Here is a 27671-nt window from a genome sequence, read left to right as displayed (position 1 = left end):
AAAGTAAAAGCTTATTTTACTCCTAAACTCACTAGTGTAATACTGACTTCATCTTCACAACTTCGTATAGTACAATTAACATTTTTTTAGCATATTTCTCTAAATACAAATTGATATTTTTTTTAATTTGAATTTTTAAGATATGAAACTAAATGTTTTCTTTATTCTAACTAACCAGGAATGTCTGATTGAGATCCTAAGTTTAATTTTTTTTTTTTTGCTATTTACATGTGTGTATGCATATGGAAGCGATTCTGTAGCATAATTAAAAATAAAGTCAATACCAGAGAAGCTTTTTCATTTTCAAAATGAAGCTGCATCAAATGACTCAAAATTAAAATGAAAAAGCAATCCGCCCAAATGCTTTTCCCTTTTCTCCTTCAACACCGCTTATTCTGTCACAAAGCTAGTTCGAGGGAAAGTGTTGACGAACCACGGTGCCTCTGAAGGAGGACAGCAGAAGGTGGAAATGCTGCCACGTAGTCCTGAGAAACTGCGTACAATCATCAGAAGTGCACAGCCGTCACAAAGCCCTCTTCTCTGCCGCTAACACAAAGCTAAAAGCGTGGCGGCACTGCTCCTAGCATGTGTCTCTTAGCAGCTGGACACACGGAGATAGCACTGACGTCATCGCCCCGCCTCCCCTCTGGAAATGCTAAGTCGAATTGAAATATGCGACACAGTTCGCAGGGTGGATGTGAAAACGCAAATGAAATCCCCTCTTTGTATTTTCATTAATTATGACACAGAATAAGCAGTTTTTAAGTAGAAAATGAAAAATCATTTTAAAGGAATCCTTTTTCATTTTAATTTTGAGTCATTTGATGCAGTTACATTTTGAAAATGAAAAAGCATTTCTGTTAATCCATTTTAATTGTCAAATTAGACATTTCTATAGAATTTTGCTACACATTTACTACAGAACTTTTTGAAAATGAAATGTCAAATACCATTTTCTTTATCGTTTTAATTAAGTGACAGAATTAGCGGCTTCCATATATGCAATCATTATATGATATCATCATTCATTGTCCATTATGGGAATGTGTGCTCAAACTAAGCCTGCAGCTGGCAGCCACAGGAAATGTATTCTTCCATTGTTTGAGCAAAATAACTTCCATCATAAAATGACCCTCTGTTTTTCACCATTAATAAAGTAAGACTGGTTCAAAAGCTCAAAGTATTTTACTACCAATATTGAGTATTGCAGTTTGTTTGCTTTTATGCCTCAGAATGTAAAAATGTTCTCAAAACCCTCCTTTGAAACATTTTACTACCAATTCAATCTTCTTCAGCAGCAGAGTTTACTTGGAAAACACTAATATTTGACTTTTTTATTCAAAAAAAAAACAACAGAAATTTGTGTTTCCAACACTACTCAATGTAAAACATTCCATTTTTTCAATTGAAATACAACACAGTTGTTGCAGAAAAGGATAAATATGGATAAAAAGGCATTAAACACCATGCTCCCACCAACAGTTTTTAAAATAACCACTACAGGCAAGGGCCAAATGGGAGCAAGTCCCATTGACTCCCATGTTAATAAGTTAGATTGTACCTCAAAAGTAAACTTAATTACAATCTGGAAACCAAAATGTCACTTTATATTGTTCCAGTCAAATAGTCATTTTGAGCACAATGTTGAATTGGGCAAAGCAAACTCTGACTTTAGAGATTAGCCCAGTGCTAGTCTAGTGCCCATATGTCTGTGGATAAAACATGTTGCCACCTGGATTAAAAAAATACTATGACAAATACTTTATCATTCATATCTACTTAAAATGCTGTTATTCTTTTCAAATACTCAATTTTGTGGCTTTTTTTTTTTTAAAAATTATTAGTTCGACTAACTTGTTTTTACTCTTTTACCAATGGGTCACACTTTGTGTTAAAAAAGGAGCCATCTTGTCTATTTCCTGACTCACTTTTGGTCAGTGCATGATTTGATCTGACTAAAAAAGGTTTTCCCTGATGGAGCAGATGGATGAAAACATTAAATAATTAAAAGCTATGGGATTTTTTTTGTGCTTTTCTTGGGTTCATCAGATTAAAGCTGATGTTTATTTAAACTACACTGCATTGGAATGGAGACAAAAGCACAGGCCTGAAGTGAAGTCATTGAGCGCTCTAGAATGCCTCTTCTTTTGAGCTAGAACAATGCAAATTGTCTCCCAGATTGTGGGGATTCCCTAGATGCAGACTCAGATTGTAGACATAGTTAAGAAGCTACATTAATTAAGCTGCACAGACTCTCGGTCGCCTCGAAGACACTCTCCTTGCTGTTCTCTGCAGAAGTAGTTTTTCCTGCCTAGCAGGTCAGTCGGATCATTTTTGGTGCACTTCACCCATTGGTTTGATTGTTTTAGAGAATGACAATATACTTAAGATGTTCCCTAACCTCTGTGGCAAATAACAGTGAAACTCCTTTACAAATAACAGGTCTTTTGAATCTTTATTCTATAACACACTTAAAGCAACTTCTCTTCATCCCATAAAATGTTAGCCGTAGAGGTGTAGCAGCTAATCAAGTTAATTGATGAATCCATTTCTATTGCTACACTCCAACCAGATCAATCTATCTGAGGCAAGTTGCTAATCAAATTGATCTTTACTGTTTTATCATTGTTTCAAATAAAATAAATTGATGGTACTTGGAAAACGACCAAGTACCATCACAACGGACAACCATCACAACGGACAACAAATGGTGATGGCAGCAAAATATGATCACGCCATTATTACAGTCCAATGTGTGGAAACACATGTTGTCACAAGAACATATGACCATGTGGTAGAATGTTCTGATAATGTTCTGTTTGGATTATTTTGATCTGGAAAAACAACAGTGGGCTGAACTTAAGGAAACTAAAATGTGAATGGATTTCACATGAATTCTTGTGTAGCTACATTTTCTTCATCTTGCATAGGGACCCTTACAAACATATTTTAATTTTAAACTTTGCTAAGTTTTACTTTAGAAACTCTTTTTTAAGTTACAAATCCAGCAGAAAATGTTGTCACGAATAAATCATAAAAAAATAAAACAGTGAGGACTAAGAGACTTTCCACTCACTCATTTAGCTCAATTTGAATTAAATGTAATTGTTGACATTGGTTTGGTTAGTTTGTAAAAGTGTTTTTTTGGAAAATGGGAATGTGAGGCGTTTTTAGGCCTCACTTGATCCCCCAGCTCTTCACCCTCTCTGTGTCGTCCTTGCTTTTATTCATATCCACAAGCATTTGCTGACTGGCTGGCTTGACTTCCTGAGTGCTTGCGAGTTGTTTTCTGAAGGAAGTCAGTCTACTGAGGCTGCAAAAGTGAAAAAAAGCCAATCATTTTCAGCTATTTTACATTATCATCCACAAAAGCACAATACACACATAGCATACAGACAACAGAGGAGTTTATGTACGAGTCTGTGTCTTAGTTGACCTTAACACAACTCAAAGATTTATGCTTTTGCTTGAGGGTAAAATGCAATTTTTTTTCTTTCACTTTCAGTTTTTGCTCATTTTCTTTTAAAGCTTAAATTCTGGTTTGACATTTAAAGATTTTTCTTTCTAAAAGTTACATATTTGCACTGCCAGTAACACCCTAGTTAACCATTTCATTAATAAATGAAAGCTATTATTCATTGTTTGCGGGCAGTGGTCATTCATTTCTGTAGATCTTTGTCATATAAAAGAATATGACAAATGATACTGTGAATTTTTTTTATCGGGACAAGCTTAAAATGGGTAGTGTAAAAAAAATGCAAAGGCCTGAGTTTTAAATTACATTTACTCAGATGTGTAGTCTATTATTGAAAAAAGAAAATCAACAGATATCAGATATCAGTCAAGGTCTATTACCTGCGTTCTTATTAAAACTAGTATCAGTAAAGAATGATTGACAGGTATAACTAGAACATCAGGCTGAAGAGCAACTTCAATGCACTCCTTTGTTGCTGTGAGTGCCTGTGCATAATTATACTGACAATACTAACTTATGTTGCCGTAAATCAAGGTAGCAGGACGGTGTAGATGCTATCATATTTTAGCTAGTCAATTTAACCCTTGTGCTATCTTAGATGACCCCACCCTTACATTGACGTGTTCTCCCTACCATGACAAATGTGGATAAAGGTGGAAAGATTTCATGTAATCCATGGACACCAGTGAAGATCACAAATCATTGAAGAAAAAAGGTTCAGAGCACTGTCTAGTGGGTCTAGATGACCCAACTCCCAATGGTAAAGTGCCTAGGATAGCACATGAGAACACATGAGATCATCAACTTATAGAGTTCAAACTGGGAATTTTTTTACACAGCCGAGAAATAGAATTGTGGAGGTTTTCTTTTTTGGCAATTTAAAAGTAAAAAAATGTTTTGTCCTCCTTCAAATTAAAAGTCATTCATGCATGCTTCAACAATACTAAACAATTTGACCATTCATTCTATTATGTGTTAATAAAAAAGACACCTATTAAGCATCTCAGGTTCCTTCTTAGCGCAGCACCTGAGGGCCAAGACCACCCCCACCCTACATGTCAAAGTCTATGTGCTGGTATCGCAGCCTCGCTGGGCTAGAGGTCAGGCCCTCCAGCTCCTGATGGGCCTCTATCGATCTGCAGGAACGTGGCGATACAGTTGCAGTCGCTCAACATTGATTTTCTGCAAGTGCAGTAGTGGAGAGCAGGCAGAATGAGAGAGTCCAAGCTGCCAGGTTATCTTCTCAAATATCCGGAAGGTTTTTGTTTTTTCTTTTTTTCCTTCATTGCCTTTGTGGCACTGACCTTCCCCGACTCAAAAAAGATATAGCTGTAAAGGCATTAGCTCAGCAACTGCTGTAGAGAGACTGTTTCAGCAGCTTTAACAGTGTTTTACTGTGCTTATCTTACAGCACACTTAACCAATTAAACCATGCAATTCAGCATTGTCAATAAAAACAGTCGGATGTTTTCTGTGGAGTAACTGGAATAGTTTTGACAGGAATGGAAATATTTACTGGGAGTTAGTGACTTTTTAAATGGAAGGAAAAAAAATATTTTGTTAACCTTTTTACTTCTTTAAGCGACCTTTTTTATTTTCATTAATATTTCTTACTAGCGTTATTGATTTGCAGTTTAGGATTGACTGAAATCTTCTTGACTTCATACTAATGAACTAAACTGAAGAAAATTGAAATCAATTTTGCAAAAATGTTTATTCATTTAATGTAGAGCAATTTTTTGGAAGATGATTATGTTTTCCCCTATAAGCTGAACTTAAGATGTAAAAAGAAATCCATGATCTCTTAAAGTTTTTTGGGGGGTTTTCTTCAGGAAAACCATCACAAGTCTCTCACAGTTTCTGCCAACTCTTACATACTGTAGAAAATCATTAACAACATTGAAAAATTAACCAGTAATTTAAGACGCACAAAGTGAAATTCCTTCTTGTGCAAATCCGACTGCATAACTCGTTAGGAACATTTTAGATATTTAGCACACAGTTAATTGGAGGCTGTTCTATATTTATTTTATTCGCCATACATTTTAATTAGAACTTCAAACACTTTAGCTCAGTGCAGTTCGAGCAGGGTTCTCCTTTGATCAGGCGTCACTCTTCCATATTTTTCTCCTCTGTTTTCTCCCTGTGGGCAGCTTGCTTCTAACTGGCTTGGCGTCGCTCGGCTCGGCTGTCGTCAGCAGGGGCATCTCTCTGCCTGTCAGCGCAGATGAAAGGATACGAGCTGTGCAAAGGCTCTGGGGGGGCTGTTTTCAGGAGATTCTGGATTAAAGGGTTAACATTATTGTACGCTCAGTGGTGTTGTTTACATGACCTGTAGGACATGGTAAATGTGTTTTTCTACCATGAATGACTCATATGCCTTCTAAAACATGCACCATTTTAATGACGCTGAAGGGCTCTGCCCCCTGAAAATCTGTCGTAGTGAAGGAAGTCCTTGTTCTTGCTGTTTATAGAAATCCAACCAGTGTTCCGTGTTCCTTCCTCAGCTCTCTCTATCTCTGTCCATGTGAGTTAATGTAGTGAAGTGGCACACAGCTCAATGAACTTGTATTATCGCCTGACTCCTTGGCTGAGCTGTGTGGGCCCCCACCACGCCCTCACTGGGCCCTCCCCCTGGTGAAGGCAACATATCCCACAATCAATAACAGCGAGGCCAAAGGAAGAAGATGAAATTTAGAAGAATTTTTCATCCTTCTGCATATTTTTGGCACTTCTGCCAACTGCTCCTTATCATCTCAAATGTTCTAACAAGCAGAAACCTGTTTATTCCGCTTTTTTTTGGGTCATTACTGTTCTGCAGGATGTCAAACTGCCAACATTTTCTGACTTTCGGCTTTGCAGTTATCCCCCGGCTGCAGTCGATTCTACTGTGCATTAGCCCCGCATGTTCTCATCTCTCCGTTTCGATCTTTGGCTCCCTCCGTCCTGCACTTAAGGCTGACTCGCTTCATCTAATGTTGGACAGACTGCCATGGCTTCAGACATGCTGTTATCTACCTCTGCCCTTGCATTAACTGCTCTCTTTCCTTCCTTCCTGTGCTCCGCAGGCTCTGGCCTTGACTGAAGTGAATGGACCGAGCCCTCAGGGGGCGGAGCCTCAGATCGCCATGTTCTGCGGTCGCCAGCTCCTGTACATGAACGTGCAGACAGGCCAGTGGGAACCGGATCCTCAGGGCCGCCAGGGCTGTTTCAAGGAACCAAGTGAAATCCTCTCCTTCTGCCAGGAGGTACACATCTGAACTTTAAAACAAGCAGTAAATAAAACATCCAGCTCAAAAGCAAAAAATTTATATATAAAGCATGTTTATCTTAGTAAACAAACTGATAAACACACCTTTTTTACAAATTAAATCAATTTATTTTTTTCCACCTGCCCCACAAAATCTATATATTTAACCATATATAGTGGAGCAATGGTGGACTTTGAAATATTCCCGTATTTCATTTGTGCCACCATTTGCCTTTCCTCCTGTTGTTACCCACCTCTGGTATGTGTACTAATAAACATCTGCTGTGGAGTTTACAGTGCTACACATACTCTTTGGGTTCTTCCAAATCAATCTAAAATAGAACAAAAAAGCAGCCAGACGCCACCTGGTGGCCAAAAACCATCAGGCATGAATTTGCACAGCTTCTATAATGTGATTAGTTGGCACGTAATGCGTCAGCTGTGGCTTTGCTTTTACCCCTGATTGGGTGCAGATCAGGGTAAGTGTGAATCCCAACGCTAGGCAGTTTACATTCATATCAATATTAATCTCAGTTCAACCTTTGAAAGATTGAGCTGCACATTAAATGGAAGCAGGTATGACATTTAAAAGCCGACATTTGTTAAAGGACACAAAGGTACCCTTAACATGGTTCCAGGGGGGAAAAAAACATACAGTTTATGTATAAAAAGAAAAGATTGGGCAGGATCTTTCCGCCCCCCCCCCCCCCCCCCCCCCACTGTGCTTTCCCCTAAACCACTCTCCCTAAATTCTCCTTATTCTGTTTGTCCGCCCATGCGTTTCTGTGCCTCTGTCATTTCTGCATGTACCATTATACCTAGATGTACCCAACGCTCTCAATTAGCCACATAGAGGAGTCCAAACATCCTGTTCCCATCCCTGGCTGGTCCAAGAAAGGCTGGGGCCACCTAATAGTCCTGCCTTACCGCTGCCTGGGTAAGAGTGGCACACATTTTCAGATTTCTTTTTGACTGCAGGCTGCAAAAATGACTTTACTGTGATAAATTAAGGAAACACAGGATTTATATTTGCAAGTATGTCTAGCCAGTTCAGATGGCAAGTTTTATCCAAGTTGAACAGGGTTTCCTGTTGCTTTTATCTATCCCTTGTCTCTCCATCAACCCTGACAACATGCAGTCAGACAGAATTTAAAGCCTCACTCCCTATCCTGATGGGGGAAAAGAACAACTTCTAAGTGTTTTACACTATTTTATTATATTTTTCTTTTTATCAATTCTTTAAAAAACATTTAGTCAAAAAAAAGAAGAAATGATTGACTTGAAATGTTGAGTATCTGAATTAACAATATGATGCAGTGTTGCCACTAGAGAGCTAGATAGGTTTACGATGAGTGAGCAGCAAAAGGCTTCTTTGATTGGGGACAAGTTATTTAATTTAAGTTACTGTTGTTAAGTAGTGTATCTATAATATTTTAGGAAAAACAAAAAATTCTGGAAATCTATGTAAAAAAAATCCAGTGCTTTTGATCTCCCAATTACATGTTTACTCTCATTTTTTTTACAACCCTATTTGTTGGTACTCAGATCCCACCTCACTGTTACATTTTTGTTTGGTGGATTTGTTCTGCACTCTTTGGTTCTGACATGCTTGAAATCCTCACAACACATCTCCTCTTTTCCTCAATCCTGGTGCAGAAGGCGAGTATGTTAGCGAGACGCTGCTGGTGCCTGACAGATGCCGCTTCCTCCACCGAGAGCAGATGGATGCTTGTGAGAGTTACGTGTACTGGCATAACATTGCGAAGGAGGTGAGAACAGCAGCCGTGCCGTTTTATTTAGGAGGAAATGATTTTGATTCACACTTGTTTGTTGCATGTTAAACCGGAATCTCGCCTGTTGCCTCGTATGTCTCAGGCATGCACAGCAGACAGCCTGGAGCTTCACAGTTATGGGATGCTGCTGCCGTGCGGCGACCATTTCCGCGGCGTCGAATACGTGTGCTGCCCTGGAAGAGGCAGCTCTGGCGGAAAAGGCGAGGCGGAGGAAAAAACCACTGCTGGTGGTCTTCAAGCCCTCACGCCCCAGACCAGCGGGAAACTCATCTCTGTGTAAGATGATTCAGCCAAACACCGCAGACATCTTCACGTTAATGTTCCCTTCAGCTGTCACAGTAACAATGGTGGACTCCTCCGCAGCACCAAAGTGACAGCTCCCACTCCAAGCCCCTCCCCAGACACAGACGTGGAGGAAGCAGACATGGAGGAGGAGGATGATGAGGTGGTGGAAGAAGAGGAGGAGGAGGAGGAGGAAGCTCTTGATGAAGAAGACATGGATGAAGAGGATGACGAAGAGGAGGCAATATCTGTGAAGGATCAGGACGAGTATGAATACCCTATTGACTCAGGTCCTTACCAGACGTCAGACTATTTGGACTCTTTTTACTATGAGAAAAGCCACAAACCCACCACCTCTGCGCCTCTCATGAGGGGAGACAGCTGTGAGTGATTTGTTTTTATCAGATAATCTGTTGACAGTGATCATTAGCTGTAAATAACAAAGCCAAAGTGACATTTACCGCTAGTGCTGCCGCCTCTGCATAAAGGCTTAGATTTTCTTTTCTAAATCATACTTTCACATTCTCTTTTTTTTGTCTCATGCATTTACACAAAAGCAACTTAAGTTTCTGCAATCAGCTTTTTTTTCCTTTTTTCTTTTTTACGAGAACTGTCACTGGGGCTTTGTTTATTACTCATCACCCTACACTAACCCATTACTTCAACAGATGACTTTGTCTCAGATTGATCTGGTGCACAACATCGATGACAACCACAGCAGGGCCGCAGCACAGACCATGCTCGGCTCAAATAGCAGCTAACCACTTTAGAAATGAGCTTCAATCTGAGAGAATTTGGGATCGTAGTGACACATTATTTTGTTAAAGAGGGAGGGACAAAAGCAAATAGCAAAATTGTTTTATAAAAAAAGAGTTGATCTGATCATATTTTTCTAGTTTTTTTCTTTTTAGTTTCCTCGCACCAAATTCCAAATGTGAAAGCAAAATCCTTTTTTAAAGTGTTTTGAAGTGTCAGCTGATTCAGTGTCATGTCACTTCAAAGCGAGTACATCATTTCCCTTTAGGATTCTAAAATTGATTTCTGTTCAGGTCAAAAATAATGGATTGAAAATACTGTTTACCTCTTTGCAAATTACTTTGTGTGGGGACTTTTCCTTTGACTACAAGATAACTTACTTGTGTTTTTCCATCGTTGCCGCCCAGTGACCACGTCTCGGCCCACGGATGGGGTTGATGTTTACTTTGAAAAGCCTGTGGATGACACTGAGCATGCCAACTTCTTGCGTGCCAAAACAGACCTGGAGGAGCGCAGAATGAAGCGCATCAATGAGGTGAACTCGCAATACTGCAGATTATTAACAGAGCATTTTTGACAGGTGATCCATTAATCTGAAGGGAAAGTGATGTCATATAATACCCAGACAGACAGACAAACAGGAGGACTGGGCCAGAACATGACTCACCTGCTTCAGGGGAGCAGATAATGAAAGAAATCCATTAAATAGAGTCTGAAAAGGTTTGATCCAGAGCTGGAAGGATGTCTGTTACACAAAATAATATTCTGAAATGATGCAAAACATTTTGATTTCTTGTTAATAGTAGTATAGTTACTTTCCCTTTTTAGTAACTGTTTTCTAATTTTATCCAGAAGAAACAGGTAAAACACAGATAAGCAAAGACAAAATAATTTTTAGTAGCAACCTGACACTTGTCTTTATGTGTATCTAAACAGTTGGGATTGTACAGCCTAATTTTTTTTCCATGATTAGAGTTTCAACTGTGGCGTGAAGTAAGCTTGAATATTTTATTATTGCATCGCTTTGAAGACCGCCCATAAATTTTTGTTTTTGGTGTTTTTAACATGTTCTTGTGGCATTCTTCTGATGATGGGGGACATCTGTAAAGATTTATATACTTACATTTCTCAGTATTTCTCTACTCAAATTGTTGTGAATCAGGATCAGATGAAAAAGTACCGTTAGTGAAAGAGCGTATTGGTGACGTCCTGCCCACTAACCAGAAGCGAATTTCTGATGAACTACTGCCACTCTGCAGAAAATATGTCGAAGAAAACAACACAGGTTTCTTTTTTACTTTGGCTCAAAATGACATAATCATGATTAAAGGACCACTGGTAACACTTTTGAAATAAATCAAAAGATGATCAGGGTAGGCCTTTTATGTTTCCAGATATGGTAATACATTTATCACTGCATATCTTGAATTTAGGTAGATGTGGAGTCATAAACAAAAACACTTGGATAATGCAATGGTGAATTGTTATTTGTTTTGTTTAAAAAAAAAAAGGAATGACCATGCATTTCTTTAAAGCATGGTGGTAGTGTAGTGATGATTTGGGTTGTTAGGACTCAGAATATGTGCAAATTGGCCTAAAAAGTAGAAAAGATCAGTTCCATAATTCCTTATCTAGTTGATCCAATAAATTTTTTTTATATCAATAAAATTTATTTATATCAATATATGAAATGTTTGTTACTCTATCTCTCAGATCATGAAGGAATGGGCAGAGGCTGACGACCAGTCCAAAAATCTGCCAAAGTCAGAGAGGCAGGCACTGAATGAGGTAAAAAAAAAACACATTTGTCAACCTCCTTAATGAAGCTGGTTTTAAATTTTGAATGCAGAACGTTCCTGTATCAACACACTCCTGATTTTTTTTTAATCAGCACTTCCAGTCTGTGCTGCAGACTCTGGAGGAGCAGGTAGCTGGAGAGAGGCAGAGGCTTGTGGAGACGCATCTGGCTAGAGTTGAGGCGATCCTCAACAACAACCGCCGTGTTGCCCTGGAGAATTACCTGACTGCTGTTCAGTCTGATCCTCCTCAGGTAAATCTATGCTGCAGTTCTAAGCTGAGGAGAAATATAAATTCTACCCAGTTAGAGTAGCAAATCTTCCCTTTTTTTTTTTTTTTAAATCTGTTTTTGGCAGGAAATAAGATGAGCTTTTGTGTTGCCTGCACGCATTTCCTGACTGTTGAAATCAAACCTTTCAGCCGGAGCGTGTGCTGCAGACGTTGAAGAGGTACATGGCTGCAGAGCAGAAGGACCGCAGACACACACTGAGGCACTACCAGCATATTGTGGCTGTTGACCCCCAGAAGGCTGAACAGATGAAATTCCAGGTAAGAGCTGTTGTCTCTGAGCTTTTCGCTGAAATTGAAAACAGATGGTGAGCTAAAGACATAGAAACAACACTAACATATAAAAAATATTTTTTTTATATCAAAGCATTTTTAAATTAGTTTTTTTGTTTTTTCATATTTGCAGGTCTACACACACCTCCATGTCATTGAGGAGAGGATGAACCAGAGTCTGGCACTGCTCTACAAGGATCCAATGCTGGCAGAGGAGCTCCACAGTGATATTCGTAAGCTAATCTGCAGCATTTCCAGATTTGCGGGTATCAACTGTCCATTTTGATCAATGATTTTTGGATCCACTCATGCAGAAGAACTGGTGAAATCAGAGCGAGGAGACATCAGTGAGCTCATGACCACCTCCTTCTCTGAGACTCGCACCACTGAGGAGCTCCTGCCAGCTGAGAGTGAGGAAGAAAAGGATGATGAAGAGGAGGAGGAGAGGGCCTTCCAGAACAGACCCTATCCTCCCCGCATTGGTACTCTTTCAGCTATTACTCACGCACACCCCCACATGAAGTCTGTACGTCATGTTAACAATGTGTTTGTTCTTCTCTGGCTACAGAAATGCAGCCTAATAAGAAAGGTGAGCTCACTTCCAGATTGGAATTCCTTTTTTCTTTAGTGTTTAAGAATATCAGATTTTCACATCTGTCTGCATGTCTGTAGAAGATGAATATGACTACACCACATCTGAGAGAGGCCCTACCGATGAATATGAGGAAAAGGTACAGTAATCAGATTACTGTAAATATAATAAATATGTGGCATTTCAAGTGTTTTACTTCACTCTTGCTCATTTCTGCATCCAGATAAACAACTCTGCAGAGCTCAAACAGGTGAACAAGCCTAATGAAATTGCAAGTGATGAACTGGTAAGAAAAAGAAATAGTTTTTTTCAAAAAAAATTGTTTCTTGGCAAAGAACTTTAAACAAAGCTGTATATATGTTGTTTTTCTTGTTCCGCCAGCCCCCTGATGCCTTGGAGACGTTTAACCGAGGAGCCATGGTGGGGCTGCTGGTGGTGGCTGTAGCTATAGCCATGGTCATGGTTATCAGCTTGCTGCTGGTGCGCAGAAAGCCGTACGGCACTATTAGCCATGGTATTGTTGAGGTACGACCCCTGATAAAACATTCATTTAATCAAAGTATAAAATTATAAACACTGTGTTTATTAATAAACCAACAACATAACGTTTTTAGTTTTGTTTCCGTGTTCACTTGGTGCAATATCCTCATATCAGACATCTGAAATGATGCAAACCAATAGGAAGACAATACACACATTATCAAAATATTTCATATTTTAACTTATGTGTATAATCTCCCCATAATTTTCACCTTCAGAAGTTAAGAGTCTTCTATTTTGTTTAAAGTAAAAGTGTAATAAATAAAATGGTGCAGAACAGCAGCCAAAATAAGTTCTCAACAAGATTTGACATCAATACTATTCTTGTCAAAGCAAACTTTAATGTTTTAAAGCAAGTAGCCTAAAGCCTTTTGAAAATTAAAAGTCATTCATCTTCTTCCGTTTTATCCCTTTTGGGGTCACGGGGCTGTCGGAGCCTATCCTGGCCACTTGTGGGCGAAGGCAGGGGACACCCTGGACAAGTCGCCAGTCTGTTGAAGGGCCACATATCACACAGCCATTCACTCTCACACTCACACCTATGGACAATTTAGAGTAACCAATTAACCTATGAAGCATGTTTTGGGATGGTGGGAGGAAGCCAGAGACCCCGGAGAAAACCCACGCATGCACGGGGAGAACATGCAGACTCCACACAGAAAGGTCCCTCATTGATGTTCTGTTCACGTCCCCCAGCCAGAACTTGAACCGGGGGCCTTCTTGCTGTGAGGCAAGAGCGCTAACCACTGTGTCACCGTGCAGCCCGAAAATTTAAAAACATTTGAATCCTTTTACAAATATTAAAAACACAGTCCTTTACAAAAATAGAAAGTATACACAAGACACAGTTCAAGACGGGACATACACAGAAATACATACAGAGGCACACACAGCTCCTAGTTTGTCCCTCAGAAACCCCTAGCTTCTGTCTCAAACCAATGATATAGCTAATAAAATGAACAGAGATTAAAATTTAACTGGAGATAAAAACAAATCTAGCTAGATACTGATTTAACATGTAATGTTTTTAGAAAACATACATATTTTTTCTGAAATTGCTGAATGGCATGGAATTGCTGGAGCCCATCTTACTGTTGGGTGAAAGCGGGATACACTTTGGACAAGTCGTCAATCTGTCACAGGGTCACAAAACCACACATTCACACAGAGGAGACCATCTAGAATCATCTAGAAGCATGTTTTTGGACCTTGGAAGGAAGCTGGAGAGCCTGGAGAAAACCCACACATGCATGAAGAGAAAACACAAACGCCACACAGAAAGGTCTTTGAGAAAACAAATGAGATAAAATCTTTTTCAATCTATGCTAACAAAAATGTAAAAATACTTTATAATACAATATAATACAATGAACTGTAAAAACAAAAACAAATCTTACCTAAAAATTTGAATTAAATACATTTGAATGACTGCTGTTTATTGAAGTAATGTGTCAATAGGCTGTCGTAAAATCCTCCCTAAAAAGTCATGCAACATGTGTCCGTCCACTTTAAAGCAAACAAATTGCAAAAAAATAATAATAATTAGCAGTTAAAGGAACTGCAGTGCAGAACAAAATAAGTTGCTGCAAACTTCAGGGGGGTGTAATCTTTGGTTGCTTAACTGCATAGAAGACCACTGTGACAGTGATGTGGCTTGCCTGCAAACTGAGCAACAACTTTATAAGAGTCACTAACCATGTTACTAATAACATTTACCTCACATGACTAAAAATGAAAGGAGACAAAACTCTTTTACCTGATGAATTGAATGGCATGTTCGCCAAATCAACCTACTTTCCATCAGCTGTGACTCAAGACGTATTTCAGTTGGCCATATTTAACATACTGATTCTATAGCATCTTTATTAATTTATTTTTTCATATCCATCATTTATACACATATTTCAGCTTTCATTATGACCACTTAAAACAATAGTTTATTATCTGTATAAATAACCTAATTTTGTGAAGACATCTTGCATGTATCTGCTCTTTACAATTATGCAGGAGTGCCAACACTTTTATGTTATGCGAGCTACCTTTAAGACAAGACTTGATGACAAGCTCCAAAAGAGATATCTATCTATCTATCTATCTATCTATCTATCTATCTATCTATCTATCTATCTATCTATCTATCTATCTATCTATCTATCTATCTATCTATCTATCTATCTATCTATCTATCTATCTATCTATCTATCTATCCATCCATCCATCTATCCAACTAGTCCATCCATCCATCCATCAATCTATCCATCCATTCATCCATCCATCCATCCATCCATCCGCTACCAGAGCTTGTATCGGGTGTAATAACTTTTCTCTCTCAGCAGGTCGACCCCATGCTGACACCAGAAGAACGACAGCTCAACAAAATGCAAAACCATGGCTATGAAAACCCCACCTACAAATTCTTTGAGCAGATGAACTGAAGCCTGTTGGGGCCACCAGCAAGTCATGCCTGACCACCTGTTTTGTCCCCCTCCTCTTCCTTAAAGTGGTGACCCAGCTACGCCACCCACAATAAGTTTATGTTGTGTTGCAAGTTCTGAAACAATTAGGTGGGGGGTTGCTCCCCAAACCCAAGACCCTCCTGTCCTCAGAATGTGAATATTGAGGTGTAAACACTATCCTATATTAACTACTATAATTTGATGCATCGTTTTGGTTAGTAGCGTCACATTTCATAGACCTTGTTCACCTCGTTCCCATGGCATGACTTGACCTATTGCTCCTAACTAGAAATGAAAACTGAATGGTGCATACGCTTTATAGTATTTATTTTTCTGTGGTAGTCCCTTTGTTCTGCTTGTACCATGATTAGACATGAAGTATCTGTGTAGGTGCGTGTGAGTGACAGCCTATTTAAATGACAGTCTCAATGGTGAGCATGCAGAGACAAAGAGGGGTGACAACTAAATCAATCCCCTTTGACAGATAACACTTTGCAAGGATTTAGGGGATTTTCTTGAATGTATGCAGCAATTAGGCTTTAAATTAAAACACAGATTGCTGGAGGATGTGGCGGTGACACAAAAAAAAAGAAAAATCATTTATTTTTGAGACCCCGCCCTCAGTATTTTGAATAATCGTGCGGCAAAATATACCAAACATTTTCTTTCGCCAAAATTAGTCTGAGAAGGGAAGTCTTTTTTTTCTTTTTTCTTCTGCTACCAAAATAACCATAAGACGAAAAAACAATCCGAACCAAATGTTTTGGATGGAAGCATGACAACCGGTGTATGACGCTGCAGTATTTATTTTTGTTGTTCTTGTCATTGCTTTTGAAGAGGCGGAAATGTCACTGTTCCGAACCAGCACTGTAAATAAGGAAGTACGTGCGACACGGTGAGGACATTTCTCTGATTAGTTTGCATCAGTGTAATGGAAAAAAAAAAACATTTTTAAAAAAGAAAGAAAGAAAATAAATAGTAACATTGTGCTGTTATGAGAAGGAGACACACTTCTAACATGGCTGATTGAAAACGGACTGTTGTAAAACCAGCACAAGACAACGACACAGCTACTACTTTCTGAATGTATTTGAGGTAGACGTTAAGACCCCCGTCCTCTCTTCAGTAATCCCCCTCTTTAGTAGTGAACCAAGAAGTGAAGCTCAACTTCTTTAAAAAAAAAAAAAAAAGACTCCATACCCGTTACCCTTGCCGACCTTTTGTGTAGCAATCTAATCATCCTTACATTTGGAAGATGTCTTATCAGAGCAGAGGAACAGCTGGATGTATGAGCCTGTACAAAGCAGTGAAATGTACAGAAGACACATCGATATTCATGTGAAGCATCAGTGTGTGAAAAACGTCTTAGAAAAACACACCGCTCTGGCATGAAAGTAGTTTTGTTTGTGCAAAAATTAAGCCACTTTAAACAATTTTAAGCTCATAGACACAAACTATCAAACATTAATGACGTCTTATTAAAGCTGAAACATTTCACTGAATGACTCATTGTAGTAAACACTTGTATTTAAAAAAAGTTAAAAAAAAATAATAACTGAAAAGGGACTCCCCCCTTTTTTTTAAATTACTAATTGTTTACTGCTCATCGTGTGAAATTTGTCTTGTATCGTCCCTAAACTGCATCATTTGAAACTTTTCCTAATCGTCTTGGTTAAGAAAGGTCGCAGCGTGGAATGTTGCTTTTGATTCATCAGATTTCAACTACATGGTGTTGTACGAACAAACCAAATCTCAATCAAGTTGTGCTTTATTTGCATCTTTCCACTGACAATTTTGTTTTCTAAAAACCTGCAATTTTATTTTCATTTTTTTGTTTTGTTTTTATTTTCTCAACAAAGTTCAGAAAAAAAGTATAAACTGTAGAGGTTTTCTTTGCTTGGAAAAAAGCACTTATAATTGGACTGTCTGAGCTCAGTTTTTGTTTGTCTTGTCAGGCAGGTAAAAATCAGGTTGTGGGTGCGTTATGTAAGGTAAAGAGAAGTCATAGCTCCTGTATAAATTGTACAGCTCTGTTACTGATAAAATAATTGTATGTTCACAGTTTAAGTCAGTTGATCTTGTAATGATACTACTGAAACCATAGATGAGAACAAGCTTGCCTGTGTTTTTTCCCAAACCACTGAAGGTTTCCTACCAGCATTTAGCAGACTTAGAATGGTGTATAATATAGTTATTCAAATCACATTTGTACGTATGTCCCCTGTCAAATTCTAGACTTCTTTGTTGTCCCCGTACTTCCCAATGAAATATAAACTACTGTATGTTATTGAGATTTTAATTGCTGCATTATTGCCTTTTACAATGCTGTGTTTTGGATGTAACTATTCTGTATTTTTTATTTATATGTAATATTCAGTTGGATTAAGGGTCACGCGGTTCACATAATTAGAAGAATGAGAAAAGATTTAGAAATATCAAGTATAAAAAAATGAGAAATTTGGACCTATCTTAATTGATGAGAACACATAGCACAAGCAAAACCAGATTGGTGAAGGCTGTGAAACTTTAGATCGACTGCAGTTTCCTTCACTAGACATGGTTGGTATCATTTAGAGAGCTGCTCTTCAGTTTCATTAAGACCTTCAACCAAAGACATGCTCCATTAGTGATCAGATTAGCTAATTTGACAAAATGTTTCTTTTGCATATCTGTTGTAAGTAAACTTGACAAATTGAAAGTCAGTTAATAGTTCAATAAAAATAAATGACCCAGTGAAGAACTGCACATGTTTGAGTGTCTTTATTTCTTTATCTGTACATTTAAATTCACCATAGGTTAGGTTTTACCTTAGCTTATTTTTGAGACAGCAAGGAAGAGAGTGAAAACTGACCTTCAAACAATTGCAAATGAGGAAAAAAAAGCCCCACTCTAGAGGGGAAACCAGGAAAAAAAAGCCCCACTCTAGAGGGGAAACCTGGCTTACTCACTATTGAAAATGATTTTTCCATTTAGTTTCAGAAGAATTTCTTTGGAAAAGGAAACTAAGAATATACATGCAAAAGATGGTATGGTAAAAAAGTCCTTGATTCAAAAGTTAATGCTTTCTTTATATGTATCTAAGCCCTGTTTAACTCGCTGTCCTGTATCTGATACATTTTTCCTAAAAATAAATTGCAACCTTAGCATGTCTGCCACTTTTGAACAGATTTGTAGTGACGCTTAAAGTCTGATTACTACATCTGTGAAGCTGTAGCTGCATCTACAAATGGACATTCGATGGTGTCACATCTAAACTCTCCCTGAAACTATCGAAATTGAATTTAGACACAACAAATATTTTGGAGTAAAGATGCAGAATGAATGAATAAATGAAAAACGCTCACAAAGGTGCAAAGTAATAATGACCTAATAACAAAATTTCATGTGCAAAAAAACCTTTACATACCGTTACAAGTAATTGAAACATTTTGTTCATTTGTGGTTAAAAATGTTTTTACTCAATGTTCAGATTTGTTTGAACTTCCCACACATATTATTCCAGCTTTTGGAAGTTTCCTTAACATATATATACATTGAATAAAAACCTTTTTATAGGATATGTGCAGCAATTTTACAACCAAAAAGTTGAAAAATTGTTAGCAAGATTTACAGTGCCACCATTTCTATCCATTGTTATCTATTTTAACCTAAATGCCTCAAAATAGTATGCTAAATTGGCTAAAATTAGGTTTAGGACCATTGTTTTTGCTTTTTTTAAAACCACTGAAGTTTCAGTTGCTTATTTTAGCATTCAGAACAACAAGCCTGTGTGAAGCCATGTGGAAAACCAAAGGGTACCCTATTGCTGACACAGAGCAGCCATGCCTCTGCTTGTGAAGATGTCACACATGAAGTTGGTTCTTTGAGTGCTGAAAAAGAGATTTTTGTTGTTTGCATCTTTTTTATCCTTTCGCTCTGAAAGCAGTTACAAAGAAAACCCTACAAACTTACTGTGAGGATAATGAATAGATTCCTTTGAACTTGATGTGGAGCATTGAGTAATAATGTACTGTAGCTGGTGTGTTTATGTGTGTAGTTGTGACATCCATTGCTTTGTTGTCTGAGCACACAACAGGAGGAATGAGGTTTTTCTGAACATTTAGTTGCATCCATGAACATGCAGCTCTCAGTAAACTGACAAGCATGTCTGACACAGTTCTCAAGAAGCAATTTACCTGCGTGGGCGGCCCTCTTACCTCCCTTCACCCACAAATTACAGAGAAGTGTCAAGCCCAAGGGCCTGCACAGGCTCACTTCTTCCAAACCACAACACTGACGGGTAGTCCTGCTCACCCAAATTACACTGAAAAGGTGCTGTGGCTGTACAGTGACAGTTTGCCATTGATAGCTCCAGCAGACATCACTCATCTTGGTAGTGGTTCCTCTGAAGTACTGACATACGGCTGCTGTGGTAAAGCAAGGCGACTCATATTAACCCAGACTTTAATTGTGTCACAGTCTGAGTGTGCTTTTTGTTTAGTTCAGTACTGCTTTGATTCATTCAACAAAAGAACAATGTGAAACCCTTCAGTGCTAGAAAAACGACTTTGTAGGGACATCAATGATGCCACCAGGCGTTTTGTGACATCCTTATCATCAAACAGTATTGTAGACATTGATGTGCACACAGGAGCTTTTCACGTTATCTGTTACACACGAACACACCAATGAGTCAGCATAGGTGCTGGAAGGGGTGTCTGGGTGTTGATGCCGAGAGTGAGGGGATAGCAGGTGCGAAGGAGTGTGTGGTGTGTGTGAGGTGAGGGGGACAGTTCTTGATATTACTGGAAGGTAAAGCCCTGTGCATCACTTATTGGTGACTCCCTCCCATAAAGAGCAAGGTGACATTTAAGTGTCGCTATGATGCTAATTTTTCAAAGGGGAACAGATGAACTCACATTGTCCAGTGGTTTGAGCATCACTCGGTGGTTTGCGCAACCTCTACAGCAGACCCAAATGTCAGCGTTTACCTGTCCGGATGCACACAGACGCAGACGCACAGAATGAATAATCCCAAACGGTCAGCAAACTATTATCTAAGCACATATTTTTACGGGTTGTGCACAGCTTTGATCTATTTCTGCCAGGTGTCACACTAACAAAAAAACTGTTATCACAAACATTAACCAACAACATCTAATTGCATAGACTCAGTGGTAAGTGTTCCACTGAAAAGTAAATACAATGTAGTAAACTGAAAACATTTTTTTTGCACTTCCTGCACACAGTAGTCAGTTGATATCGCAAAGAAAAAGCTGTTGACTTTGTGTGTTCATTTGGAACATATGTTATCATTAAAGTTTCAACTACCATAAAAAGAAACATTCACTTAGCAGAACTAATCATCAGGATGATGGATTTGCAGATACGTAAAGGCCAAAACGCTTCTGAACTTTACCTTTATTTTCCCATTTTTAATTTCAGTAGTGACAACTTGGATTTTAATTGGTGCAAGTATTTACAGAATAATTGGGGTGGAAAATAACTTCTTTACCCCTTCGTATTTTTATGCCTTCAATCTGTTAATGTACAAATTAACTCTTGTGCTATCCTAGGCACTTTACCATTGGGAGTTGGGTCATCTAGATCCACTAAACAGTGCTCTGAACCTTTTTTCTTCAATGATTTGTGATCTTCACTGGTGTCCATGGATTGCATGAAATCTTTCCACCTTTATCCACCTTTGTCATGGTAGGAATAGATAGATAGATAAAGCTTTATTGTCATTGTACAATCACACTAGGTGCAACAGTACAACAAAATTGCAAATATAACACGTCAATGCAAGGAGGGGGTCATCTAAGATAGCACAAGGGTTACAACATGTATTCTTGACATTGTTTAACATTTTTTGTTTCATAAAATTGCCTCACAAAAAAAAATCAAATCAAATCAAACTTTATTTCTATAGCACTTTTTCTATAAAACATAACACAAAGTGCTTTACATAAAGAAAAGAAAAAATAATGATCTAAAAAAAGAGCGCGAAAATTAAAAAATAGAGCCTCCTCCCCAGACCTACACACAACCCCCCCATCCCTTTCTCACTTCCCACCCCCTAACTGATGGGGAAAGACAATGGGAAACAGGCTGAGCATGAAAACAAAATGTTGGTAGTTGGAAATATTTGGGGAACTCCCTCTCTGTGAACAACTGCATAGCCAGCCAAATGCAGCATCACAGGCGAGGACCTATCCTCACCACAGCTAAGTGGCGATGCAGGTTCCCATCTACAGCTGCAGCGGCTGAATAGCTGCAGTCTGAGGAAATGAAAATCAAAATAAAAATGAAAATAAAATAATTAATAAATAATAATAATTAATAATTAAAATAAATGATTAATAATATAGTGTAAATTCATAAAATAAGATAAAATAGATAAATAAATACATATACAAATTAATAAAAGTAGTAAAATGAGCTAAAAGTCAAGTTAAAAAGGTGCCTCTTGGGCCTTTTCTTAAAAGCAACTGTGCTCTCTGCGGTTCTCTGGTCTTCTGGCAGACTGTTCCATAAACGAGGGCCATGGTGCTGAAACAATGCCTATTTGTTGGTAATGGGTTTTACAGTCGGATGGCTAGAAGACCAGTGGCACAGGGTCCGTGAGGGATCATATTTGACTAAAAGATCGGATAAATAAGAAGGCGCAAGGCCGTTAGGGCATTTAAAAGACAGTTAAAAGTATATTAAAAATCAACCCTGAAGCACATGGGGAGCCAATGCCGGGCTTTTAAAATTGGAGTGATATGAGCCCGCCTCCTGGTCTTGGTGAGAACTCGTGCAGCAGAGTTCTGGAGAAGCTGAAGGTTCTTAATGTTAGTTTTTGGAAGACCAGCTAGCTTGCAGGGCGTTACAAAATTCAATTTTACTGATGATGAAAGCATGCATTAGCATCTCCATATTAGCGAGAGAAAGTAGTGGGCGGACCCTAGCCACATTTCCAAGGTGATAAAAACCAGTTTCTGACTGTTTCTGAATGGCTTAATGAACGTTCCTTTAGCTTTTGAAACTGTTTCTCTCTCTTAGCTTCAGAACCAATAACTAAAACTTCAGTTTTTTCCTGGTTGAGCTGCAGAAAATAATTTGCCATCAATTATTTCACATCTAAAATTCAGTTAAAAAGGGTTTCTTGCCTTGTGTCGTCAGGAGACACAGCTATGTACAGCTGTGTATCATCAGCATAGCTATGAAAGCTGACCTTGTGGCTTCTGATGACTTTCCTCAGTGGAAGCATGTAAATGTTAAAAAGCAAGGGGCCGAGGATGGAACCTTGAGGCATACTACATTTAATTTCATGGCCCTTAGAAAAGTGTGTGTCCATGCTTTCCATAAAGTTTTCTCCATGCGATAAGATTTGAACCACTTGGGAACAGTCCCTAAAAGGCCTAGACTTTTAAGTCTGTTTAAAAGGATCAGGTGATCAATAGTATCAAAAGCAGCACTTAAATCTAAAAGAAATAATACTGAGATCTGACCTAAATCCCAGGCACACCAGACATCAGTAGCTATTTTTAAAAAGGCTGTCTCTGCACCTTCTAAACCCAGATTGGTTTTTCCTAAAAATTTTGTTTTGAAGCTGAATAGAAACAAGTTTTTCTAAAACCTTGCTTGCTGTAGTTATTAAAAGCCAAAGCGCCTACATTGGTTTTCTTTAGTAATGGTTTCACCACTGCAGTTTTAAAGGCAGCAGGAAAAATACCTGTCTGTAGAGAGTAGTTCATGATATTTAAAATGTCATTCTCAAAAGACCCGTAGAACAATTTAAAAAGTGATGTGGGGCTGGGATCTAAAATAACAGGTCGTTGGATTAACTTGGAGCCTGTCCTCAGTTTAAGGGTCACACGGTTGAAAAAAATCTGTCAAAGACCAGCAACTATGAAGTGGTTTTTGTCTCTGCACTGAACAGTTCCTCAGGTAAGATCAAGCCATCATTTCCAATAAAAAGGCTTTTCTGTTCATTTGTGATGTTAGATCGGACAGAATCGATCTTGCCCCTGAAGTGGTCTGCAAAGTCCTCACACAATGAGGCGATGTGTATTCATTGTGTATTTATTCACATTAGAGTTGATCAAAGATTCAATTGTGGTGAAGAAGACGCTGGGGTTAATTTTATTTTTAGAGATGATGTTCGCGAAGTATGAATTCCTGGTCTATATAAAGCTTTAGTTTAGTTTAGGTATGTTTGATAGTTTATGCCAAGTTTCTGTTTTCTCCAAGTCTTTCAGCGGATCTGCAACGTCTCTTCAATTGTTTAATTTCCTCAGTTCTCAAGGGGATGTGGGTTTGAGTCTTATCTTTTTTTAGAAATCATTCAATTACAATCATAGTAGCTCTTCACATTGCATGTGAAGAGCATTATTTATTAAAAAAAATATTTTAGTGTTTGTATAACTTGGACCAGATCATAGGATGAGAATAAACACCTTTTCTTGTTGCTGATTGTGTTGCACTCCTCTGTTTTACTTGAAAACGGATTAATCATTTCATTTATACATAGAAGAGAAATGTTCCATTTGGGCTGTTGTACCTTTTTGAAGAAAATTGAATTCTATAAAGTACACAAAAGAAAAGTACAGGGGAAAGGAGATGAAAAGGAAGGGCCTGTGGTTAGATGTTTGTACAGACAGAAAACTGGTATCGTCGTGTGAATCTGCTACACTAAAGGGAAAAGCTAGAGAGGTGAAACATATCAGGAGTCCTCACAAAACAAGATCAAACATCAGTTCAGCTTTTTCCACATGCAAACAATTTATGAACTTTGCAGGTTTTGTATATTTTTTCCCCTAATTGACGGTTTCTTTTGCCTGCAGTTAGAATTTTGACTGCAGAAAATGGGTCAGCAAGATTTGAGATAGTTTATTCCTTCAAAAAAAATCACTTAAACCCAGATTTTTTTTCTTCTGACAAAGAATTCATAAAAAAAATAAAAAGAAATCAGAAATTGTAAACACGATACCATTACCACCCTTTTACAAATGTTTTCCAATAAAAAGTTCAAATTAATCACGAATGTGGGGTGTTATTACGTGTGTCTCCTGTATTGTTTTACACAACTAGAGTCAAATGTGGTTAATTAAAACAAGGACAGAAAAATAAAAATCTATATATAATGAAAATAGGCAAACATTTGTGAAGGGGGGATACACCCTGGACAGATCACTGAGCCAAATCCAGAAAAGATACCCACATTATCCTAACTACTGGGTTCTTTAGACATCTGTAAGACATGTTTTGAACAGTGCAAAGGAGGTTAGCGTACCCAGAAAAAACCTGCTTCTGCATACTGAGAACAAAAGAGCAAAAAGAACATGCAAACTTCACTGAAAAAACACAGCTGGGATATGAAACTTCAGGCTGCAAAGCAACAGGAGAGATTTTTTTTTTTACAAATGTTAAACATGATTGTGGTTGTAAATATAATCGTAGCCCTGCAGAGTGTAGCAGTTTTGTTACTCAGTTTGACAACAACCTGCTGGGTAAAAAACATCAGTGGGATCTAATAAAAGCATGACGGAACAAGTTGCTAGTTACTTCATCTACTCTTACATCATCCCAAAGGAAAGTACTGGATCCATGGAAGGCAGAAAACAGAATTGTGCATTTTTAAAGTGTTGTGGATTGATGTAAATTGTATCTGGAGTTCAGTTGTGGTATCAAGTGTTCAGGACCATTCCCATGGTGAACTAAGGTTTTTGGGAGCAACTCGCATATCATCAATATTAGGCCCAGATGTTGCTAAACTTTGCATGGGGACTCATTTTCTTTTAATTTTGATGAAAAAAAATTTTTGATTCAACTCTATTGCAGTACTAGTACATCAAGTCCCTGGATATTGGTTATGGTTCAAAAAAGAGATATTTCTACTTCATATTCTATGCTATCTGCTGTTACCTAAATTTTAGTCAAGGTTGACAGTTTTTCATATAAACTCTGTTTTACAACATAGTTATGAACCAAACTGATCTTAGACTTTTAATCTTTGTGTTTTCCTAAAATCTATGCATTTTCCTCCAAAATAAGACAAAGGTCATTTCTCTGAGAGAAAAAGTGTTCACTCATTCGTAGATTGTTTGTTTTCTCGGAGGGATAGTCCAGGACCAGCTAAAACTATGCAGATTTGATTGATCAAAATGGTGGCTTTGGGCACCGACTAAAAAGACTGTAGGCAAAAGACATCAGGTCAAAGAAAGCCACCACTAATAATAAAGGACTGGAAAAAAGAAATGTTGGCTTGGTCAAAAGTTACCACTAACATGCATGTCAGTTAGCATGACTAACTTTCATTAGGTAAACTATCATAAGTAAAAAGGGTTAAAAAAAAAACTACTTAAAATAAGAAAAGAAGCAAGGAATAACTTGACACAAATTTAGCACAAGGCAAAGTCAGCAACGGCTGCTGAAGACATCAGAGAGCATGGAAGGAAGTTGAGCAACTCAAGCTAGGGGACTCTATCTTTAGAAAATAGAATAAAATAAAACAAGTGACAAAAACTGAGACAAAAAGATCAAATAAGGATTGAAGAAAAAGTCGCAGCATTAAACAAGGTATTTCTTCGTGACAAAACTTCTATGTATCCATGTGTCGTGCACTGCTTTCGTAGACACTTTTAATGACATAACTGAATGAGTGAGATAAATGTGGTCTTCTTTGGAGAAGTAAATCCTGTTAAACATATCCTTACCAGCTAATGTCAATGACTAATCGACACCTTCCAATAGCAGTTTAGATTAAGCTGTCAAGTGAGGGAAAAAAAGAATCATCAGCAAAAGGAGACAAGCATCAGTTTGGTTATATCTGATAGACTCAACCAAAACCAAAAACCTTCAAAAAAAAGGTTTGAGTTTGAGTCAGAGGAAATATTTTAAAACATTATAAGAAGCAAAGAAAAGGCAGAAAAGGAGTAAACAAACAACCCTTTGTGGTTTGATTCACCAATGTTTATTGACTTGGAGCCTAGAATCATATTTAGTCCTCCTGAAAACTAAATGGAAAGAAATAAAATGTTGTTTGCTAGATTTTTTTCTGATCTAAAAATCTATCAACAGTCAGTTCTTTCAGTATTTTGACTAAAACATGTCTTCTAGAAACCTTCATGTCTAACAGCTGTTAATGGTTTATCTCTGACTTTATGAAATTTATCAAGTAGATGTGTAAGAGCTTCAAATCTACCTTCTAAATGGGATTTTATGTCGAACACTTTACAGTGTGTGATACCCAAATGTCCATTTTACTGGGCTGAAGCTTTCATAACCCATTGACACTTTTTCATTTTTATTCTAAGACTTTGGCAACAACCATAGTCAACAAGTAATTTGGTAAAGTCTGTAATCAGTAAATCAAGTAATGTATCAGAAACAAACTTTCAAATAATCCTATCTTATCTCAACAGCATCAAGTCTACAAATGACTCAATAATAAAGATAGTAATGATGTGAATGTCATTTTCAAAACAGGCTAAGGTTGACTTAAGTCCGTGCAAGGACGTACTAATGGTTTACCGTTGCCTCAAACCTTCCACTACACCCAACAAAGCTTACTTTACTACAGAGGAAAAAGTAAAAAAAAAAAAAAACTGCCATTCGCATAAGGCGGACACAAAAAGAAAAAAAAAACAAAGAATCCAACCAGAAAGACACGTCTGCTCGAAGCAAATTTGGAAAAAAAATGTTAAAAAAACACGCTAACAGCAAAGTGCGGTTTTGAATGGAACCGAAACAAAACGTATATTATGTAGGACCTGCTAATGTTGAGGGGTCTGGTATAGTGACCGGCTCTCTACAGTTGACCTATTTTCACAGGTTGTCACATCAACACCTGACATATTTGACAAAAAGCCAACGCAGATACTTCTATTTTGAGGCTACAGGTTTCAGTAAAGCCTATCCCCCCTGCTTATCAGTACCACCGAGCTTTGGTGTGTTTATTTCCTGTCAAAGACCAGCAACTATGAAGTGGTTTTTGTGTCTGCACTGAACAGTTTATTAATCTAGTGACCAGCAAATGCTGTAGTGTAAGATAGGAAGTCCTTTGCAGAACAGGTACAGCAGACAACACAAAAACAGTTTTCCCTTTACTACTCAACCATAGTTTGTTTTTCTACTTTAAAAAAACTCTGAATTTTTCTTTTATCCTTTTATTTAATTTGTGTTTTATTGCAATGATGTACCT

General features: G+C 38.0%; 1 protein-coding gene across 2 annotated transcripts in view; it reads left to right on the top strand.

The window, feature by feature from the left end:
• aplp1 (amyloid beta (A4) precursor-like protein 1) overlaps positions 1-18242 on the top strand; it is a 35138-nt gene extending 16896 nt beyond the window's left edge. The window contains exons 2-17 of one of the 2 annotated variants that reach the window (XM_023964217.2): positions 6544-6723; positions 7548-7662; positions 8382-8494; positions 8601-8794; positions 8882-9183; positions 9964-10091; positions 11270-11344; positions 11448-11606; positions 11774-11902; positions 12048-12147; positions 12229-12396; positions 12483-12503; positions 12587-12645; positions 12730-12792; positions 12888-13031; positions 15380-18242. In XM_023964217.2, coding sequence (XP_023819985.1) covers positions 6544-6723; positions 7548-7662; positions 8382-8494; positions 8601-8794; positions 8882-9183; positions 9964-10091; positions 11270-11344; positions 11448-11606; positions 11774-11902; positions 12048-12147; positions 12229-12396; positions 12483-12503; positions 12587-12645; positions 12730-12792; positions 12888-13031; positions 15380-15481 — 2052 coding nt within the window. In that variant the 3' untranslated portion in view covers positions 15482-18242. The remainder of the gene's footprint in view (positions 1-6543; positions 6724-7547; positions 7663-8381; positions 8495-8600; positions 8795-8881; positions 9184-9963; positions 10092-11269; positions 11345-11447; positions 11607-11773; positions 11903-12047; positions 12148-12228; positions 12397-12482; positions 12504-12586; positions 12646-12729; positions 12793-12887; positions 13032-15379) is intronic. The other variant, XM_020710093.3, reaches the window with a different exon arrangement.
• The last annotated feature ends 9429 nt before the right edge of the window (positions 18243-27671 follow it).

Source organism: Oryzias latipes, chromosome 16 (genome assembly GCF_053564925.1).
Source record: "Oryzias latipes strain Hd-rR chromosome 16, Olatipes_Hd-rR_3.1".
Taxonomy (NCBI): domain Eukaryota; kingdom Metazoa; phylum Chordata; class Actinopteri; order Beloniformes; family Adrianichthyidae; genus Oryzias; species Oryzias latipes.
Note: the sequence above shows the minus strand (reverse complement) of the source record. Positions and strands in the feature narration are given on the sequence as shown.